At 42.7% G+C, this 23,103-nt stretch overlaps 1 protein-coding gene across 6 annotated transcripts in view; it reads right to left on the reverse strand.

Moving 5' to 3' along the window:
• Positions 1–23,103, reverse strand: part of dnah1 (dynein, axonemal, heavy chain 1) — a 510,234-nt gene that overhangs the window by 86,547 nt on the left and 400,584 nt on the right. For all 6 annotated transcript variants that reach the window (XM_078209369.1, XM_078209371.1, XM_078209370.1 and 3 more), the window contains 10 exons: positions 20,652–20,783; positions 20,015–20,140; positions 16,441–16,560; positions 11,228–11,377; positions 10,026–10,186; positions 8,410–8,635; positions 5,642–5,837; positions 4,255–4,406; positions 1,624–1,820; positions 599–743 (listed from right to left, as the gene is read on the reverse strand). In XM_078209369.1, coding sequence (XP_078065495.1) covers positions 599–743; positions 1,624–1,820; positions 4,255–4,406; positions 5,642–5,837; positions 8,410–8,635; positions 10,026–10,186; positions 11,228–11,377; positions 16,441–16,560; positions 20,015–20,140; positions 20,652–20,783 — 1,605 coding nt within the window. The remainder of the gene's footprint in view (positions 1–598; positions 744–1,623; positions 1,821–4,254; positions 4,407–5,641; positions 5,838–8,409; positions 8,636–10,025; positions 10,187–11,227; positions 11,378–16,440; positions 16,561–20,014; positions 20,141–20,651; positions 20,784–23,103) is intronic.

The following is a 23,103-nucleotide window of genomic DNA, read 5'->3' on the forward strand; positions in this document are numbered from 1 at the left end:
AAATAATAAACCATAAATAACAAAGTGTACGGCAGATCATTCAACCTGAGAAAGGTAGATTAACATTAGGCTTCTGGCGCAGTTTCACATTCAAAACGTAGCCTATCTTGCTCATTTGGAGGCTCGTGGACCTGCTGTACATTTTTAATATTTAGTGTTCTTATTTTAGGCGTGGATTGACAGAGATGTTTCCACTTGTGGGGGAATCTAAAACTAGGATAATCACTAACAAATCCAAGAAAGAATTCAGGAGAAGTTATTTTTATTCAGAGGATGGTATGTAGAACTTGCTACCACATGGAGTAGATGAACCAAAAAGTACACAAGTGGGATAAAGGAATAGAAGGATATGGTAATAGGGTTAGATGAAGGTTGGAGAAAACTTGTGTGGAGCATAAATGGTGGCACAGATGTGTTGGGCCAAATGTCCTGTTTATGTGCTGTAAAACTCAATTCAATTCTATGTTATCTCCAACATTCATGATTTTTCTTTTCATTGTTCCAAAAAATTGAAAACATATTTTGTGCAAATAATGTATGACAAATGTAATTATAACAGCAGCCTAACTCAAGATGAATATGAAGCTGTAAGTCTGACCTGGGGCTCAATGAATTTCTGTCCGAGGTTCAGTGCCACAAAGTCCTGCATGGCATTGGTGACTTTGTCAAGTCGAAGGCAGCGCATAATAAGCAGTTTCTGGAATGAATTTGTTTCACTCCCTAACTTTCCTGGCAAAGGTTGTCTGTAAAAGAAAATCAATAGATTACAATTGCACTTGAAAAACTTCAGCCAAGTTCCCTGAAGTTCACCAAGCTGATGAATATAGTAAACTTTTAACAAATCGCCTGCAGAATGATTTTCAACTTGATGGATAACCCAATCACACTTGAAGGCAAGTATATTCACCTTACAGTAAGTTACAGTCCTGGTATACACTACCACCATGCACCCAAGCCAAAATTACCATCTCAATTAAGACAGAAAATGGCTTAGCTGCTTTTCAAATAGTTGCAGGTAACAATTGCAAGGCTGGGAAGTTCTGACTGGTGAGTACTGCCCCATGGTTGCTTGTCTTCTTCTCTTTCTCTGCAGCTGTCCCTTCTATTCAATTGTTGGAACGATTTTTCTATGAGACTTATCTTCTAAATGGACTGTACCCCTGCCTGTGTTTTTATGGTCCTCCTGTGTTAGGTTAAACCAGCCTGAAAGTAGCCCAGAAATCAGCACCAATTGATATTGTGAGAAGCATTCAGATATTAATGGGAGGTTTTTCAATGCCTTAAGAAATCTAACAATTGTTAAACAGACAAACAATTGGGAGTGGCGAGGGGTGGAAAGGTTGAAGGGGACCATCCTGGGCAGTAGCAGTTGAGAGTTTGTGGCACATTTGGGTACTCAGGCTTTGGAAATGTATCTGTAGGAGTGTAGATGCCTCCTGTTCCCCTGCAAATTCACTGCCTTGCCACTGACCCTTCACATTCTGGCAAAGCCAGCATTGGGTGACACTAGCAGCCAGGATCGCAGCCCTTCATACAAATTGGGGGCCACAATCTCTTGGTAAGAGGATTTATGTGAATGAACATGCAGAGAGTTATCTCAATTAATGGGTATTTAAAGATCACCTGTGAGGTTCCTGGCTGTCAAAGATTCCTTGAAATTCATCCAAATAGACTGTAAAATGTTCCGTAAAGTTGGCAAAGTGATCTAGGCTAGTAAGGCTCTGGATGTCCCTCCATGCTCGGTCTGATAGCCAGTCAGAGGCTGGGTTGGGGCTCAATGTTTGGACAGATGCTCCAGAGAGAAGGTAACGCCACTCATGCTGTTAAATACATTCAAATTAGGACAGGTTATTACAATAATATGAATAAGTAAATAAAAATAGAAACTGTTGGATGTGCCAAGATGATCATCAATTGAAAAAGAGAAAAGCCAGGTGAACATTTTAGGTAGATATGTTTGATTAGATTAGACCTGAAAAATTGACAAAAAAGCAAAATACTGCTGATGCTGGAAATATAAAGTAAAATGTTAACTCTCTTTCTTTCTCCACAGATGCTGCCTGGCTTGCTGCACGTTTTCAACATTTTCTGTTTTTATTTCTGAAAAGTTAAAATCTCTTGCTTTCAGATATTTATAGAGGTGCTGAACACGTTCACTGTTTTTTTTAAACTTGGATTTCCTATAATAGTGTTTTCTCATTTTATTTATTTCAGCAATTAATTATATCAAGATTAGTTTTATTGTTGTACAAGGAGGTGTGACGATGGAAGCCACTGCCTTCTAGTAATTGTAGTAAGAAGTTTAACAACACCAGGTTAAAGTCCAACAGGTTTATTTGGTAGCAAAAGCCACAAGCTTTTGGAGCCTTAAGCTCCTTCTTCAGGTGAGTTGGAATTCTGTTCACAAACAGGCTGTTTGTGAACAGAATTCCAACTCACCTGAAGAAGGAGCTTAAGGCTCCGAATTTTGTGGCTTTTGCTACCAAATAAACCTGTTGGACTTTAACCTGGTGTTGTTAAACTTCTTACTGTGTTTACCCCAGTCCAACGCCGGCATCCCCACATCGTTCTAGTAATTGTGACAGGTAGATTGGTGAGGATGAGGTCAAGTTGGTTTTGTTCCTCACAGTGGTTCTTTCACCACCTGTTACAGGTCCAGTGTGGCAGTTACTTCCTTTCAGAAGGGAACTGGACAAGTATGTTAAGAGAAAAATAATCAAGGCTACAGGGTGAAGTAGGCCATTTTCCAAAAGCCATATTTTTATTATCTCATCAATATTCACCTCATTAAACATATTCATTTATTGGACTGATTGGCACCATTCATAACGTGCCCACAATGCAGAGGGGAACACCTGAATGGACATTCGTTTAAATCCCCCTCTGCACAGCTGAGAGACCTTTAATTTCAAAGCCAACAAAAGATCCTTATTCTGCCCAGCAACAGCACGAAGCTGCATTTTAAACCGGCCCTTGGCCAGAAGATCGGGATATCTGCGAGTCAAGACCTGGCAGTGGGATATATGGCATAACTGTACTGTCAATAAAATATTACGGGAATAAAATGGCCAAGGCAGGCAAAGAAACTTAATAAACCAGGATAAAAAGAATAAAAGATTAGATTAAATCCCCCTACACACAGCAGGACAAAATGACATTAACACCTAATCTCGCACGCATAGAATACAGACACAAAACATCAGAGGTCGATTTAGATAAGGGGACACATCGAGAGGATAATGGGAAACACATTAAAACACCGGGGCAAGAACAGGCAGTCCCATTAACACGGACACACACCATACAGATGCAAATTGACAAGCCTCCCAGGGAACTTCCTGACCAGACAGGCCACTTTTTAGGTATTGTAAAAATGTATGAGCAAATGTTCCCGCTCGAATTTGGATTCCTATAAATATCCAGAGCAAATGCGTAACTATTGAGATCAACGTGGCTAAGCCACTGTTTCTGAGCTGGTTACGCGGTTCTCCCTGGGATCCCAGTAATTGTACAATAAAGAAAAATGCTTTGAACTTTGCCTTGCGACTCGACCTCCTTGAATGCACTGGTATAAGGGATTTTTCCCTACAACAAGGGAAAGAGTGAGGGAGTGGAACTAGCTAAACTGCTCTTGCAGAGAGCCAGCATGGACACAATGGACTGAATAGCTTTCTTCTATCTGTAACCATTTTATCATCTTGGTCCCCTACCCTGAGTACAATCTTTGCTCTTATTATCCTCAGTGCTTCTTCCCAGTGGTGTTCATTGTGGAACAGGACTGAATCATCAGCTAAGGAAGGGTGGGAGTAATAATCAATAGGGATGACCTGATAGTATGAAACTTACTGGGGTCCAGAATCAGTGCTGAGGACTCCCAGGGACAATCAGTCCTAATCCGTCTTATCTGTATATCAATGTGTTATTTCCTTCTGTGCTGTTAAGGCTTTATAAAATTCATTTATGTGATGTGGGCATCACTGGCTAGGCCAACATTTATTGCCCATCCCTAAGGGCAAATAGCGATGGGCAATAAATGCTGGCCTAGCTAGTGAGACCCACATCCCATAAATGAATTTAAAAAGTTTTAACACCATGGAAGAAAGCAGCACAATGAACTCTAAATGGGATTAGAGTTGAAAGCTGTAGTAGAGAGCTAACACTGGCACAAGCAAAGACATGGTGAATCAAAAAGTCATCTTTTCAGCTGAGATTTCTACAATTAGGCCAATAGAAGATTATTCCTGTGGTACTGACCATGTCAATCTTGTTATCATTCATCATGATTCTCACACACACCAGGAAGGCAAACATCAGCTTGTGTTTCTCAAAGAGGCTCCTGCAGACACTGAGGTACAGACTATAGGTGAAGTAATTATTGATAAGTTTTATCCTCTTCTCCACAGTATCTGAAGAACAAAATTAACAGCTGCATGTAAGACACTCCCACCACAGTCTCATATATTTCATAAGAATATTCAAATACATCTCTCTTTCTGTCTAATTTTCTATCTGCCTCTTTTAAAGTTGAGGTATAGTTTCTCCTCTTTAGCACTTGGCAATGAAAGATCACCTGGATAAATGCTGGCCTACAGAGGAAGATCTTAACCTTACCCATTGATGAAAAATGACATGTAGGCAGTTAAAATTGCTCAACCTGAAGCTCCAGCTTTTGATTTTCACCTGCTCTCCTGGGCAGGTGGTAAGGACACATGTTCAAAGCCAGCAATATCCTCTTTCATATATGTTAAGTCAGTTCCCAATGACATCATCGGGACCAGATTGCTATTTTTACTGGGTAGCCTGAGCAGTAAGCAGCAGCAAATGTCTCACAGGGAAACAAATCAACAAAACAGTTTGGGACAGTAAAGATCTGAATATAGGTTTTTAGAAAATCACTTTCCTTGAGCAGTCAAGAGGATCTTCAATGATTCTCTGAGCCTCCCAAGGAAAGCTTAGATATTGCCTGCCACAATCTCCCCTAGCGTACTGATTGTAGACCCTTCTGCAGGGAAAGGGCTAGTAACTAATCTGACACTTACTTCCTGATAGCAGGTAGTATCTGCGACAAATAATTTTCTGCCACTTCCCACCAATAAATGGGAAGTCAGCTCAAAGCATTTACAATTGACTAGGAGTCATTCTGCCAAAAGTAGATATGAAAATCACCAGGACCTTGCTGCCAGTTAAAATCCAGGCCACTGACTTTTATGCACAAGTTACAGAACTTTACAACTAGTATCTATTAATGGTTGGAATTTAATTTACTTATAACTTTATTCTAAATTTTCTTCTTATTCTCATTTTCAAATCATCCCTCTACCACATTCAAGCCCCGGTATGAGCGTGGGCAGGAAACCTGTGCTCATACCTCTGCTCATAAACCCATGAAAGCTGGTCCATCACCATGTAGAACTGTCTGCTGCCTGGCTGCATGACTCAGAATGGGAACTCACAGACTGAGGGATCACATTCTATGCAATTAGACACTGACATGATATATGGTATGCCTTTCACTTGCAATGTTGTCCCTAAGCAATCAATCCAATTCATGGCTATAGAATAAAAAATATGGAATAGAGCATAGGTTATGGAGTTGAACTTAAGCAAATTAAAAATTGCAATATTGACATGACTGGTGTACCTGCTCGTTCAGAATTTGCAATGCCTGACATGAAGATGCTGAGGAACCATTCCAAGGAGTACTGGTACATGGGGTCCACATTGGACAAATCAGACACACAGAAAAACAGGATCTGTGTGCGGACAGCCACAGGAACATACTGCAACCGAGTGATATCAATATCTTTCTCCGTTTGTTCTGCTATCGTCACTTTTATCTGTGGGAAGATTAATTATCGATTCAGCATAACAGAGTAAATTGATGTCACTCAGATTATATAATCTATGTACTTTGAGTGACACAGGTTTAATGCCTGTAAATGTTGCCTTGCCAATTTTCTTAATTAACATTTCACCTTCTATTACTTACTCAAGTAGCCAAAAGTCAGTTGTGAACTAATGCACTGTCAGTGAGCTATTTAAGTCTCATTCTGTCCTTCTTGATCATAACGCAAGTGCAATTCCAACAGGAATCAAGAATAATTAAAAGCTAATTTTCCCTTCTTTAAGCAAGGGATGCTGAGGCCAAAGAAGAGGCTCTATGTATTTTTTAAATTGGGAAACAAAATGATGGGATTAATCAGCCAGAACAACATCTAGGTTTGAAAAGAACAAGTGAGGAGGTAAGATAATGAAGAAAGAGCTGAAACAAATCCGAGATTGTGGTGGAAAAGGAAGAGAGATGGAGTGATGGCGGGGGGTGAACTTATCAGCTTGTCATGCTGATCAATTGGCATGCCGAGCCAGCCATGCGAGAGAGGCAAAAAACTGGCTTCGCACCCAGTTTCTAGCTTCTTACGATCTTACTGGCTCTGTTAAGCCAGTGTAATCAGCCTCGAGCCCATGAAGGCTGCTGGGTTGATTGTAATATTTAAATGCTATTAGTGAGCCTAGGACACAATTGTCCAGGTTTGCTTAGCTTAGTGGCCTCGCCGGCAGGGGTCTTCACTGGCGGGGATCACTTATGGTCCCCCACCAAAGGGTACCAGACGTGATGGCCTTGCCGGTGGGACTGGAGCCATTGAAGCCCCCTGGGTGGTTGGGGGCAGGGGTGGGCAGTGCCCCTTGGTGCAGGGCCTAAATATGTGGCGCCCCAATCAGAGCTGCAATAAACCTCCCCCCCCTCCCCATCCCACCGTCAAGGCCTCAGGGGCTCCCCACTCCCCGATCGTCTGTGTGAACCTGTTGTAAACCATGCCAACGTGACGTTGATATGGCGAGGGGTCAAGATAAGGTGGGGGGGGGGGCTGGATTAATAATATTGAAATGAATGGAAATCGATGTAAATCTGGTTCATGTCCATTATGGGTGTGAACCTGATGACGCCACTGGTGAGGGATGGGAAGATCTGAAGTCACGTTTTCGTTGGTGGGAACTGCAACTTCCGGATTTTGAGCCCCTGCCGGAAACCTTGCAGATAGCAAACATGAGTTCAAGATACTGCTCCTAGTGTCCAAAGATGTGTAAATTAGGTGGATTAGCACTGGTAAATGTGTGGGATTACGGGAATAAAGTCTTTCAGAGAGTCAGTGCCGACTTGATAATCATAGAATCCTACAGTGCAGAAAGAGGCCATTCGGCCCATCGGGTCTGCACCAACCACAATCCCACCCAGGCCCTATCCACATATCCCTACATATTTACCCACTAACCCCTCTGACCTATGCATCCCGGGACACTAAGGGGCAATTTAGAATGGCCAATCAACCTAGCCCCCACATCTTTGGACTGTGGGAGGAAACTGGAGCACCCGGAGGAAATCCACGCAGACACAGGGAGAATGTGCAAACTCCATACAGACAGCGACCCGAGCCGGGATTTGAACCCAGGTCCCTGGAGTTGTGAAGCAGCAGTGCTAACCACTGTGCTACCGTGCCAAATAATTTTTTTCTGCACTGTAGGGATTATATTAAAAAAAGATGGCTCACCAACATCTCCAGATGGGAAATTAGGGATGCACAGTAAACGCTGGTCCTGCCAGCAAGTCCACATCCCATTAAAAACATTTTAAAAATCTTTTCTTCCATGAATGTCACTGTATTTCCATTAATATCAACGCCCTTTCATTTACGTGACTGTGCAACTATTACTCTTGCTGTACTTCAATCAGTATCATTGCCATTTCTTCAATTTCACTGTTCTTCAATTAAAATTATTGTACTTCCATTAGTGTCAGTGCACTTCTGTTATTATAACCAGTCTTCCATTTATATCACTCCATTTCCTATCATTAATATCACTGTATTTCTGTTAGTATCACTGTTCTTCCAATTATATCTCTCCACTTCAATTGGTATTAACATCCTTCCATCAATATTACTGCCCATCTATTAATACAATTGCATTTTTATTAATATTACTGCACTCCCATTTACATCACTGTCATTCCATTTATATCACTACACTTCAATTAATATTGGGAGCTGAACTTAATATTTGTGAATTTCGCTTCAGTTCAATCTATCCACATTTGGAGAAACTTGGAACCAGCCCTGGAAAGTGTGCTGACATGCTTGAGTGTTGAAATTCTAAAAGTACTGGATTTGTTTCAGAACTCACATGGATAGATGTACACTACTGCTGTAAAGGAAGACTGATGATGCCACCTCAGAAATCTACCGTTGTGTCTATGAATCTTTAGTGTGTCACATGCATGTGTCATGTTGTGTGTTTGTATGTGCATGCTACGCATGTGTACATGTATGTGTAGAAGCATTAATATTTATCATATTTTGTTCAAGAACAGTTGAAAATGTTCACTTCTTAAAATATTGAAAAACGGGTACTAACCTTGATTTCTCCTGCTTTAACTTTAGATGCTTCTAGGACTTTGATTAACTCCACATCATCCACAGGATTGCCTTCAGAGGTACTCAGGCGCAAAAGTATCTGATCTTCTATTTCTTTCAGCTCATTCCTCATTTTAGCATTGCTGACGATCAACTGATTTTTGGCTTCTTCCAAATCAGGACGTTCCTGTGCCACCACACGACCCAGGAGTTGGTCTTCCAGACCACTGTGGCATTAAGGTACAAGTTACAAGTTCCAAGCTAAATCCAATGATCTTCTAATTAAATTCAGACTATTATTCTTATTGTACTTAAAGTCTAGCAATGTTCTTCATTTTCACTTTGAGAAATGGAATCAAAAACATAATTACTTTAATTTTGAAGAAATTGCTTGACTCTTAATTTTACCATTTCATAAAAAAATGACAAATTAACTTAAGCTAAAATATGACATGCCAGAAACTGAGGCCGAAATTCTGTGGTCTCACATATCCCACTACGGCTGCCGGCGAGAATGGAGAATTTGGCACTCGGCCAAATTTCCGTTCACAGCAGTGGGACCAGAAAATCCAAACCGCAATGTCAGTGAATTCCAGCTTGTTTTTTTCCTTCATGCTTGATGGAGCCGAAAGACAGAACTCACACTTATTAACCAGTATACACAAAACTGAAAGCTATCAACTGAATTTTTTACTGATGTGAGAAATAAGGGATCCAAGGCTGCTTCCTACAGGTGCAGAGAAGGAGCTGAATGACCACCTCCTATCAATAACACAAATTAGTGGTTGAAAGTATGAATTTTCTTAAAGTGACAGTATCCAGGTGATTTCTTACCAGCCCTTCAAAGGGAGGGATCCTCTCCCCCTCCTTGTAGCCTCTGAATGGGTGGCAGCTTGGAGGGGCAGGCTGCCATCCTTCATTGGATTACAGTCTCAGTGGTGATCTTTTAATTGGTTGCTGCCGGTAAAATCCCTTCCAATGTTCTGCCATTCACCCACGCAGGCTTGGGAGCAATATTTGGTCCTCATATAAGACCCACAACATGCCAATAATATTCTGGCCACTATCACAGTGTGTATCAGTAATCATAATTTAATGCTGCTTGCCAATCAGTCTCTCAAATTATTTGAGAGGAGGGAGTGGAGGAATGGATGGTGAGGTGTGGCAAAGTGGAAGGAGGAGGCATGAAGGAGTGGGGAAGGGGAATGGGAGAAGCAGCAGGCAGTGGGAAGAGAGGGGAAGCAGGAGGGAGGGGGGAAGCAGAAAGGAACAGGGGGGGGAGGGAGAATCTGGAGGGAATGGACAGGGAGGAATGAATAGTGGGAGCAGGGGGGAGAGAGCAGCATTAGGGGGCAGGAAGTGGGAGATAAAGAGCAGCAGGAGGGAGCAGGCAGCAGAAGGGAGCAATGACAGGAGAGGCTGAATGGCTGGCAGCCTTAAAGCAGATCATTTCGGGAAGCAGAAGTCAGGTTGTGAATGCACAAAAGTGACATAACTGTGTTTGCATCAGAGTGGAGTGGAAGCCAATTTCCTTTTCAGCAGCTGGAATTACAATGATGTTTCACATGCATTCAAACACAGCAACATCACCGATGTGACAAAGACCAAGTTAATCACCTTGGAGACAGTGTGAAGTTGATGAGAGTGACCCTTGTTGATATCTCAGGAGTGTAGTGAGGATTAGGTAGCTTGGTGGTGATGTACATTTTAAAGTCATCATGATAAGGTATTATAGAATCTCCCAGCTTTATGACAGTACTGCCCTGCTGTTTGTATGTCTGAAAAGCAGAATAAAATGCTTTGATGAGACTTAGACCAAATATTTTACACATAAGTAGCTGTTCATATGTTTACTCGATTTAAATTTCGGTTTTAGTTGACATAGTTTTTCATTCCAACAAATGTATCCAAGACATCTAGTACAAAACTATCGCTGGTGAGTGGCAGAATGCAACTGGGTTCCCTAAAGGTGTAATTGAGATTGCAACAAAGCAAGCATAACAACCTGTCAGTGAAGCGAGACGAGACCAGATGGCTGCCAAATGTGTTTCTTAAAAAGAATAGACCTCACAGAATGAAAGACATTTACAATTACAATGGAAGTAAAAATTGGACGTACAGTTTCTAAGAGATGAACAGGCTCAGCCAGTTTATTATATGAAAGCAAACTGCCCTCGGCTCCCTACAGTTCGAACCTAATGAGTTTTGCACCATAATTCATTTAACTTTGCAGACTCCACATTGATTGATTGGGCACCAACGTTCCATCTTTTTTTGTTTGGTAATGAACAGTTAAATAATTTCAGTGGGCAGAACTTTAGACTTTTATTTATATGATTGCATATGCTCCAGAACTTAAATGGGCCAACATGTGTGTGGCCAGCTGCACAAGAAACATTATGAGGTACCGTGTCAACTCACTTAAAAAAAAACCTGGGACATCTGTATTTACGTGACAAATATGCATAACACATTGGATTATAAACTCAATGCTGTGTGTGTTTCGGAGATCTGGTGCAAGCAGGTCACTGCATCTATGGCAATAAATATCATTTTCCTTAAAAAAACTATTTTAATGTCCAGTTCAAATCACGAAAACGTTCTGTCTAGAGGTTAACAAGTTGGTGCAACTGAGTATCACTGTTAAACCTGCCGTCTTGTTGAGAAATTGACTGGAGGCACCCCACGATTGTATTAATTACGAATTGGCAGCCAATAGCTGTGCTGCATGACTTTGTGACTTGCAAGTAAGACCCATTGTGCTGGGACCATGCAATAGGAACATTCTCACCAGTGTGTGTCTGCTGATTTGCTCGTACCATTTTCAACAGTACAGGTTCTAGGGCTGGATCCAGCTCCTCCCCAACGTTCTCCATCAGACATGGCTTCCCAAAACGGATGGCATTCTCCAAACTCCGCAGGAAATCACGGTCAGTTATCTTGAAAATGTCTAACCCTTGATCCCTTTCCTAAAGTGAAAAAGAAGGTGAGTCAAATTGGACAGTTCCCTGGAGGCAGGAAGCCTGTTCTATTCCACCAACATTCGTTCTTGATTGTTTTGGGCTCATGTGACCAATTGTGGTACTGTACTTTTTTTAAATGATGGATCATCGATAGGAACTAGCAGGGGGCATCTGGGGAGCAGGGTAATTTTGCTCAGTACAACTCAATAAAGGTGAAGTTTAGATCAGAATATATAGTATATATATATATATATACAGAATAGTATATATATTGTGCAGACCAAGACTTTACAGCTTTCTATGGTCAGTGTTAAGAAATTTTCATTTCTGGCACAAAGTATACAGTTGAACTTCTTGCAGAGTTGTTGGTAATTTTGGTTTGGAAGTCAAAGAACAAAGAAAATTACAGCACAGGAACAGGCCCTTTGGCCCTCCAAGCCTTCACCGATGATGCTGCCCGACTTAATTAAAACCCCCTCTACCCTTCCATGGACCATATCCCTCTATTCCCATCCTATTCATGTATTTGTCAAGACGCCCCTTAAAAGTCACTACCATATCCGCTTCCACTACCTCCCCCGGCAACAAGTTCCAGGCACCCACTACTCGCTGTGTAAAACATCTGCCTTGTACATCTCCTTTAGACCTTGACCCTCGCACCTTAAACCTGTGCCCCCTAGTAATTGACTCTTCCACCCTGGGAAAAAGCTTCTGACTATCCACTCTGTCCATGCCTCTCATAATCTTGTAGACTTGCAGATAGTGAGGAACATTGTCAGAGGCTACAGAAGGATATAGATAGGCTGGAAATTTGGGCAAAGAAATGGCAGATGGAGTTCAATCCAGATAAATGCGAAGTGATGCATTTTGGTAGAACTAATGTAGGGGGGAGCTATACGATAAATGGCAGAACCATAAAGGGTGTAGATACGCAGAGGGACCCGGGTGTGCAAGTCCACAGATCCTTGAAGGTGACGTCACAGGTGGAGAAGGTAGTGAATAAGGCATATGGCATGCTTGCCTTTATAGGATGGGGCATAGCGTATAAAAGTTGGGGTCTGATGTTGCAGTTGTATAGAACGTTGGTTCGGCCGCATTTGGAATACTGTGCCAGTTCTGGTCGCCGCACTACCAGAAGGACGTGGAGGCTTTAGAGAGAGTGCAGAGGAGGTTTACGAGGATGTTGCCTGGTATGGAAGGGCTTAGTTATGAGGAGAGATTGGGTAAACTGGGGTTGTTCTCACTGGAAAGACGGAGGATGAGGGGTGACCTAATAAAGGTGTATAAAATTATGAAAGGCATAGATAGGGTGAACGGTGGGAAGCTTTTTCCCAGGTCGGTGGTGATGTTCACAAGGGGTCATAGGTTCAAGGTGAGGGGGTGGGGGGGGGGTGAGGTTTAACACGGATATCAGAAGGATGTATTTTACACAGAGGGTGATGGGGGCATGGAATGCGCTGCCGGGCAAGGTGGTGGAGGCGGACACACTGGGAACGTTTAAGACTTATCTAGATAGCCACATGAACAGAGTGGGAATAGAGGGATACAAAAGAATGGTCTAGTTTGGACCAGGGAGCGGTGCAGCCTTGGAGGGCCGAATGGCCTGTTCCTGTGCTGTATTGTTCTTTGTTCTTTGACTTCTATCAGGTCGCCCCTCAAACTCCGTCGTTCCAGTGAGAACAAACCAAGTTTCTCCAACCTCTCCTCATAGCTAATGCTCTCCATACCAGGCAACATCCTGGTAAATCTTTTCTGTACCCTCTCCAAAGCCACCACATCCTTCTGGTAGTGTGGTGACCAGAATTGAACACTATATTCCAAGTGCGGCCTAACTAAGGTTCTATAAAGCTGCAACATGATTTGCCAATTTTAAAACTCAATGCCCCGGCCAATGAAGGCAAGCATGCTGTATGCCTTCTTGGCTACCTTCTCCACCTGCATTGCCACTTTCAGTGACCTGTGTACCTGTACACCCAGATCCCTTTGCCGATCAATACTCTTAAGGGTTCTGCCATTTACTGTATATTTCCTATCTGCATTAGACCTTCCAAAATGCATTACCTCACATTTGTCCGGATTAAACTCCAACTGCCATCTCTCCACCCAAGTCTCCAACCGATCTATATCCTGCTGTATCCTCTGATGTTCCTCATTGCTATCGGCAAGTCCACCAACCTTTGTGTCATCCGCAAACTTACTAATCAAACCAGTTACATTTTCCTCCAAATCATTTATATATATATATTACAAACAGCAAAGGTCCCAGCACTGATCCCTGAGGAACGCCACTTGTCACAGCCCTCCATTCAGAAACGCAGCCTTCCAGTGTTACCCTTTGTCTTCTTTGACAGAGCCAGTTTTGTATCCACCTTGCCAGCTCACTTCTGATCCCATGCGACTTCACCTTCTGCACCAGTCTGCCATGAGGGACCTTGTCAAAGGCCTTACTGAAGTCCATGTAGACAATATCCACTGCCCTACCCTCATCAATCATCAGAGAGTCCCAGAGTATAAAAAGGCCCAGTGTGTCAAACTACAGCTGGAAGTAAAACAAACTATTTCAGTGGGATGTGTTCTACGTTGTGGTGTGGGGGTGAGGGTTCACAGATAAACATTTTGGAAAAATTGTTTTTAACTCATTATCTCACCTACATTGATTACTCTTTCCTAATAAGCTTTCCCAGTGATTCTAACACTTTCGGTCCCAGTGTCATTGATCGATGGGTCTTTGATGCTCTGACATATGCCAAGAGGCAATTTCTTTGGGACAGATGTTGGATATACATCTTGCCACCAGAGAATAAAATTGGTCCAGTGGTTGTGAATTTCTTTGGGGTTGTTCAGCTTCACCGCCACAACTTTGTGTAATTGGCGTTCTGCTGCATCTTTGGTAAAGTTAATGCCAACGGGCACCTACTGCACAAGGAAAATTTCTGGTAATCTTGTAAGTATCAAATCTATCACTGTGATTACCAAGTCGACTTTAAACTTTTAGTCAGACGGGTCCTGAAATGGCCATCATAAGTTAGGATTCACAATTATTTAAAACAATCATTATTTATCGACATCCAACGACGATGTTGACATGCTGCACATGAGGTGTTTTGCACTCCTGATTGGCAAACAAGGCAGACCTCATCCAAGCAAGCTCTAAAGGAAAATTCTAGGGTAATATTCACTTGCTGCCAGGGCAGGAGCCTGGTGGGAATGGGTTGGAAGTAGATTGTTCAGCAAGGAAAATTGCTGACCTCAGACACAACTGCACAAAGCCAGGTAGTGTATGCCATCTTTAAACAAATGTGAACTAGGTGCCACAAGATTTTCATGTGCTGCTGACTTTATCATGAAGGTAGGACATAATTACCACAAGATTTAATATAATGAGTATTGATGCCATAGGGCATGGTGTGAGGCTTGACCTGCCACAAACACTCCACTGACTTCATCACCAAATTTGAAACTGCCACCAGGAAAGTGAAATTTCAGTTCCTAACTAATTAAGTTACCCCTCCCACCATATTTCCCACTCTTGCAGGCCCGTCCCCCTCAATGTTTCAGATGTGACTTTTCATCAGAACTCAAAACGAAAGGTCATTGATTTCAAATGTTAAGTCTTGCTTCATTCTCCATAAATGCTGCCAAACCATATACAAGTTTAGTTGTACATGAGATATGATTAGATGTACATTTATAATATTTTCTGCTCAATTTTCTCCCCTACTTTCCTGGAGACATTGGCCCACAATTAGTACAGTTATATAGATACCAGCTTCCCTCTGATACCTCACTAGAGTTGCCATTTTTCATTTGTGCCTTCAAGCAGTGAGGGCACAATCTTACAGTCTCGCCCTGTCCAGCTTTTGGTGAGACGAGGCAGTATGATTGGGTGGGAGGCAAAAATTTAGGCACCCTGGCACTGCCCACCAAGCACAATAATTGTGCTGGGGCAGTGCCAAGGGGATGGGGCCTGAGTCAGGACAGAACCTGTGAGGTGGAGCCAAGACAGGGTGGGGGGGGGGGTGAAGAGTGGGAACTCTGCCAGGGTGGGAGAGAAAGGGGGGGAAATCTGCCAGGGTGGCAGGGAAAGGGGGGAAATCTGCCGGGGTGGCAGGGAAAGGGGGGAAATCTGCCGGGGTGGGAGGGAAGGATGGAACTCAGCCAGGGTGGGAGGGAAAGGGGGATGTCTGCCGGGGTGGGAGGGAAAGGGGGGAACTCTGCCAGGGGGTGATCAAGGAGTGAGGGAACTCTGCCAGGATGGCAATTCGCGGGCAGCGGGAAGGGAATTCTGCCAGTGAGGTGATTGGGGTGGGAGGGAGAGAACTCTGCAGAAGGGATAGGAGAGAGGAAGCTCTGCAGAAGGGGTGGTGATTGGGGTGGGAGGGAGGGAACTCCAGAAGTGGTGGAGATTGGGAAAAGAGGGAGGGAAGGGTTGAACTCTGCAGGGAGTGCGATTGACTGGGGCAGGGGGGTTGATCGCCAGGGGGGATTCCTCTTGTCTGTGGTGCTGGGGGAGAGGGTGTCCCGATGTCTGTGCATGGCGTGGGGGATGTAGGGGTTCCTGATTTGCGTGCAACTGGTGGGGGGGGGGGGGGGGGGGGGGAAGGGCGGGTGGTGGGGGGCAGGAGATTTCCTAGTACACTGCAACCAAGTGAATCAAAATTGGTAGATAGTTTCCTCCACAATACAGGGATCATAAGACCAATTCTACTTGCTCAGCTGAGACACCTAAAGCCAGGGATTGAAACATGTGCATTCTGTTTTACAAGTCTCAACACTGCACATTATCAATAGAGGCACTAGTAAATCACATATTTAATACTGTTAAGAGAGGATATTCCAAGCTTGTATAACTGGCAGTGAGTGTGAACCACTGTTTATGGATGTTGTGAACTTGCAAATATGTTACCTTTGATTGCCAACTCATTCTAGACAATGTCACAGTTAAGGATCTTACTATAATATGGTTCATATCTTATAGTCTTTGAAGCTAATCAGTCTTTACTACAGAGTCTGAAGAGCCAAGTCGTTCTTTGGGAATGTTCTCACATGTTTACATTGATTATCCTTACCAAATTTTTTATCCATTTATTTGCTTGACCTTGTGGATCAATAAATAATGGCCACCGTTGAGTATACTGCGTGATTACTCCATTCTCCACTGACAACGCATCTTTGGGAAGACCTGCAATCTGTGAAACAGTGGCAATGACAGTAAGTAACATTTAAACAAGAACAAGAGGGCATAATATTAGAAATGGAGTTAGGCCATTCAGGGGTGAAATCTGGAAGCAGTTTTTCATACAAAGGGTTATGGAAATTTAGAATTCTGCCCAAAAAGATTGTTGATGCCGGGGGAATTGAAATTTTCAAGAGTGAAAATTATTAAAATGAAGTTGAGGACTGATCAGCCATGATCCAACTGATGGCTGAACATTCTTAAGGGATTGAATAGCCTCCTCCTCTTCCTAAGTTAACCACTTATAACTTCAGTAGCATTTACACACCAACACAGTTTCGGAATATGAAGATTGTGGTTCTAGTTGTCGCATGAGCAAGAAACAAGAGCAAGCTGAAATGAACTACAAGAAGATAATAAGGATTCAAGGAGAGCTTAAAGATAGAAACACTGATCAAAGCACTTTCAAAACAGAAGTTCATCAGATAAAACTACTCTATAATAAAAGCACTTTCATGCACAACCTTAAAAACTGCTCCCACCTTTGGAGACTAACCTCCAGCTGATCATTTGACCATTCTTCTGTTACTGGATTCCACAGAGAGATCTGATCAAAAAATACCCATTGTTAATGTGATACCCAGAATTTTATGCAGCTCCAGATATTGATGCCTAACTTAAGCAGCTAGGACAGACCCTGGAATCCAGTAGGCTGGTCAATATTTAGCTGCAACCAACATAAAAGGGAGATGAACTTGTCATCATCTCATCGGTCTTTGTGAGATCTCGCCACATGGAAATTAGTTGTTGCATTTTTCTGGATAACAATAAATGAAGAAACCTCAAAGTATGCCATTGGCTGTAAATCACTTAGCAGTTGCCTGAGAATGAGACAGATACTATGTCAATGCAAATTTTCTCTCTGCCTCACATTATCTGGGACAATCACATCTCCACACCTCCCCCACAAAATCACACTGTGAAAGGAAGTTCCAGGGCAATCATTGATTGAGCTTGCTTTCAACACCTGAGACTCCAGCATGGAAATGCCAGAGAACAAAATATAGATGGGAGCTCCAAATACCAATAATTATTTTTAGGATGTGAGTGTGTTGCTTGAGAAGGTGAACCATGAGGGGTGGACAATATATGCTGGCCTTGCCAGCCACACTTGTTGTCATGACAATCCCTTACACTGAGGGCACTACAAAGAGTAATTCAGAAGTAGCTGTAGGTTTCGTTACTTTGTGATGTCTTCAACAGCGCACCTGACAATACAAGGCACAAAGTTCCATTCTATTGGTAACAATACTGTAGGTGATGCTTCCTTGTTGCTGGTTCTGCTAAATTTTTAGCCCACTGAATTAATTTGGTGGTTAGTTACCCCATTTCCAATAAAAGAGTTAATGCCAGCAGCTGGGGGCGGGGGTGGATGGGTGTCGACTCCGTCTATGGGGGGGGGAGAAAGTACTGGTGATCGGGGGGAGGGGGTTGCAGGGGGCATGGAGGAGGGTAGGGAATTGTCAATTCCAATCAGGGGTGGGGGTGGGGGGTCCCTGAGACTTCTGTGGTGAGCTGGGGAAGGAGGTTTATTCTTTAAAGGATCATCTTTAAAGGGTGCCCTGAGGTCTGAACAGCTGGGTTTTATTGGCTTGGGGAGGATCCAGGTCCGACTGTGGTGGAGGTGGGTGGAGGTTGAGGGGGAGAGGGGGAAGAAAGTGCTGGTGATCAGAGTGGGGAAGGGGGAGAGGAGGTGCTTATGATTGGGGGGGGGGGGGGAGATACGGAAGAGAAGGGTTGTCTCCGATTGGGGATGGAGAGTGGGGTTCCTGAGGCCTTCGTGGCTGGTGTGGAGGTTTATTCTTTTAAGGGCCATCTCTAGAAGGTGCCCCCATCTTTGAGCAGACAAGTTTTGCCAGCCTGGTTAGGCCCTGACCCCCGGATGACAGCGTGAAACACGTCCCCTTGATTTTTTTTTTGGCAGAGTGCCACAAGTTCTGAAGGGAAAACCAACCAGTTTCTCTGGAGAGAAACATGCCAGTTTTCTCGTCAGAAACAACACTGCCATTTTCTGGTAAGATAGCGCCCTATGCATTAATACTATCCCCACAGAACCTCTTTATACTCAGTCTGTGGGGTGTTATATTTGCAGATTTATTTTTTGACTGAACAATATTGGCCATAGATTATTTTGCCAGGTCATTGGTTAATGAAAGCCCCATAATGTTCACTTCGGAAGAGGGAAACATAGAAACTAGAAGCAAGAGTAGGCCATTTGGCCCTTTGAGCCTGCTCCACCATTCATCTTGATCACGGTTGAGCATCGAATTCAATATCCTGATTCCCCCTTCCTCCCATATCATAGGATCATAGAAACCCTACAGTGCAGAAAGAGGCCATTCGGCCCATCGAGTCTGCACCAACCACAATCTCACCTTGGCCCTACCCTCATATCCCTACACATTTTACCCACTAATCCCTCTAACCTACGCATCTCAGGACACTAAAGGGCAATTTTAGCATGGCCAATCAACCTAACCCGCACATCTTTGGACTGTGGGAGGAAACCGGAGCACCCGGAGGAAACCCACGCAGACACGAGGGGAATGTGCAAACTCCACACAGACAGTGACCCGAGCCGGGAATCGAACCCAGGTCCCTTGAGCTGTGAAGCAGCAGTGCTAACCACTGTGCTACCGTGCCACCCCTATCCTTGATCCCTTTAGCCCAAGAGCTATATCTTGTTTCTTCTTGAAATCAGACAACATTTTGGCCTCAACTACATTCTGTGGTAGTGAATTCCACACATTCACCACCCTCTGGGTGAAGAAATTTCTCCTCACCTCAGTCCTAAAAGATTTTACCCCTTATCCTCAAACTATGACCCCTAGTTCTGGACTCTCCCACCATTGGGAACATTCTTTCTGAATCGACCCTGTCATGCCCTTTATCGTATAAAGGGCATGACAAGAGCTGCCTCCCCTTCCCCAACACATTAAATACCTTTCCCAATTTCCATTTCTGTAGCCTTCAGCGCAAAGGTGTTTAACTGGTGGTAAAGCTGATGATGCATATTTTACATTGTCACACAAAGTCAAAATATCTCCCATGTCTTCTTCCCACCTAAAATTAAAATCCCTGTATTGCTTGCGATTCCTTCACTGGTAGGCATTCTACTTCCAAGTCTCTATAATCACCAATATTGAAATAAGTGAGCAGAGACTAGAATGTCTCACTCTCTGACTTCTTCTCATAGTGAAACAGAGTGCTATATCCTGGTGTTTCCAGCTAATCGTCTGGGCTAGATGTGCAACATGGGATACTTTCCTGTATTTTCTTGCTGCACTAAATTTGCATGCCACTTAAGTATATCACCAAATGATCAACAAAGTAACTTTAACCAGTTATCTCTGGCATTTCCAGCTAATCAAACTGTTGTCAAATTAAAATGGAGGAGGATGACCTACCTGCCAGGATCGTATCTTCACAGCGTCTCCCAATGTTGAAATCAGATTGGATTCTTTTGTGTGCGGAAGACCAAGCACAACAAATTCTCTCAGCCATTCCTCATTCATTGCTGCACGATATTCTCCCTAAAGGTTAGTTTACGGCATGTTAACAAATGAATAACTGCGCAGTATTAACAAGGTCAATCCAAATGGGCTGATACAATAATAATACTGGGAGTTCCTAAGCTGTGATAATACGTTTCTTCAGTAACTCTTAAAACCTGATGAGATTATGCCCAAACCCATTAGAATTTCAAGTTAAGCAAGCTTGTGCACTCCAAAAAGGAGATAAAAATCTTAAACCCTGATTCCCTCCAAAATCCCATGGCACATTCTGCTTATATCATGCACCTATTGTTAACATGATTTAAAAAATAATTATATTGTGAAATTGAGATTTATGTTGTATAGACTACATAAGGTGAATAATGGAAGAGCTCCTTTTATGCCCCATTGGTCTAAGAAATTACAATGATGGAGGGAAGCACCCTATGCAATATGCTTGGCTGGAGTGACACTAAGAAATATTAGCCCACTTACTGGGCTAACAGACAAGCTTTATTTGAAGTGAACTGAATGGTTTTGTATTACTTACCGTGAAAGGTCCCAGGTAAGCCACATATCCTCCTGTGATTAGCACATCCCCAGCTACATTATTGATCATGTGGTTCAGGTTCTGGATTGTTTCTTGCCAGCGGATTTTCTCATCAGACAGTCCATTTAATAACTATGAAAAGCCAAAAAAAACTTTATGCTGAAGAATGGCAAACTGTCCTTACAAATACTGAGGTATGACAATTTAAATAACTAGCTATGTCTCTGTTCAAGCAACTGAAAGGAATAATTAAGTAGCATCAGAAATCAGAACTTTTTAAAAACCAAACTGCCAAGATTCATTAGGTTAGAAATGGTTATTGATGATATTAGTAAATGGATAACTACTTAGCATGTTGATGATACATTCCTCTCTCTGCCCATTACTTTATTTGTTTAAATTAAGCATGCACCAACTAATATCGCAAGTAGTCATTTTCAACCTTGTGCATCGTGTTTAATTGTGATGAATGTTATTCACAATATAGATAAGCTTAAAAGGCTGGACATTACTCAGGGGCAGATAGGGAATGGGGGATGGGGCAGATCTTTTTGAGGTTGAGAAATGTGGAAGAATGGATTTGCCTAATTTAAGAGTAGGACCTGTTTATTAGAGGTTGGCTGGCAGTTGGATGGGTATGTCTTTATCAGCAGACTGCTGCCAGGGAGTGCAGGCCTTATGGGGAAATTGGAAGGGTCAGTGGTGGTGGAGATTGGAGTCCTGGTGGGGGAAGATCAAGGCCCTTGGTGACATTGGGAGGGCCTTGAAGGGAGATTCGAAAGGTTAATGGTAGATGAGATCAGGGGCTTACCTGAAGCAGGTAAACTGGATTTAGCAGGTAAGTAGAAAGGACTTATTTTCTGGATCCAGCAGTCCTTGCTTCATTTTTGCTGACAGATTGACTGAGGGCTGAGAAATCTAGTTGAGCAGGTTTAAATAAAACAGTTCTGTAGAAGGGCCATATGGACTCAAAACATTAACTGTTTCTCTCTCCACAGATGCTGCCAGATTTGCTGAGTTTATCTAGCATTTTCTGTTTTTATTTTAAGTAATTATGAGGCCTCTTTATAATAGTTAAATGATGAACTAGCTACGTGCGAGTCACTTAGGTTTTCACTCCCAACCTGCCTCTATTAAAACCAGAACTTGGCAGTTTGGGGGTGGGTTTCGGATTTTTACACGCCTCCTGACCAACATCCATCCTATTTTAGGTTTTAGTATTCTTCCCAATCTTATTACTGTCTAGTTTCTTGATTATTTTTCTAATTTGTTTTAATTTGTGCCCTTTTGTAAAGTGCCCCATTTACAGCCTTCTGAATTCAATACCGAGTTCAACAATTTTAGATCATAGCCTCCGTTCTCATTTTGTTTTTATTTTGCTGAATTGGCATTATTTGTCTCTTATTTCTCTCATTATTATCTCTTATTTACTACGCTTGCAAAAAGCAGCTATTCAGGATCTTGTCAATCACACCTCCTCAAGATACATCTTTCTTTATTACTTATCCCATTACCAATCTTTTTGGCCTTGTACAATGAAAGATTTTGTCATTTGATTTCTCCTGTGCTCCACCTTGTTATAGACCTTTCTTCTTGTTCTTCTTTCCAACTTCCTGCCTTTCATTCACTCAAACTCTATTGCATCAGAGCTGGGAAACGTTAGAAATTTAAGGTCAGAAACGAAAGCCTTGGGTGGCCTGTAGCTGCAGATGAAGCCTGGCAGGCAGGGAGGGCTCTGATCTTCGGGTAAGCATTCTCCAAGGCGGCCTTCACGACACACGACAACGCAGAGTTGCTGAGCAGAGACTGATAGTCAAGTTCCGCACACATGAGGACGGCCTCAACCAGGATCTTGGTTCATGTCACACTATCTGTAACCTCCATGACTTGCCTGGGCTTGCAAAATCTCACTAACTGTCCTGGCTGGAGACAATACACATCTCTTTAACCTGTGCTTAACCCTCTCTCCACTCACATTGTCTGTACCCTTAAGACTTGATTACCTGTAAAGACTCGCATTCCAACCATTATTTTGTAAATTGAGTTTGTGTCTTTATATGCCCTGTTTGTGAACAGAACTCCCACTTATCTGATGAAGGAGCAGTGCTCCGAAAGCTAGTGGCTTGTGCTACCAAATAAACCTGTTGGACTTTAACCTGGTGTTATGAGACTTCTTAAAAAGGATGACATCAGTATGGTAGTGAGAAATGCTCTTTGCCTAGAAGATCCAGATGCAGAATCAGTTTGTGGGGAAATAAAAATATCAAGGGAAATAAGTAATTTGTATACAGTATAACAATAGCTATATTGTAGGGCAGAGTATACATCAATAAAGAATACAGGTTTGTAAAAAAAGAACTGCAAAAATTGTGGGTGATAGATCGGACAAGTCAAATTGGCGAAGGTAGCCTTGAGAATGTGTTCATAGAGTTTATCTTGGACGGTTTGTTAG

The sequence above is a fragment of the Mustelus asterias genome, chromosome 3 (genome assembly GCF_964213995.1).
Source record: "Mustelus asterias chromosome 3, sMusAst1.hap1.1, whole genome shotgun sequence".
Lineage (NCBI taxonomy): Eukaryota > Metazoa > Chordata > Chondrichthyes > Carcharhiniformes > Triakidae > Mustelus > Mustelus asterias.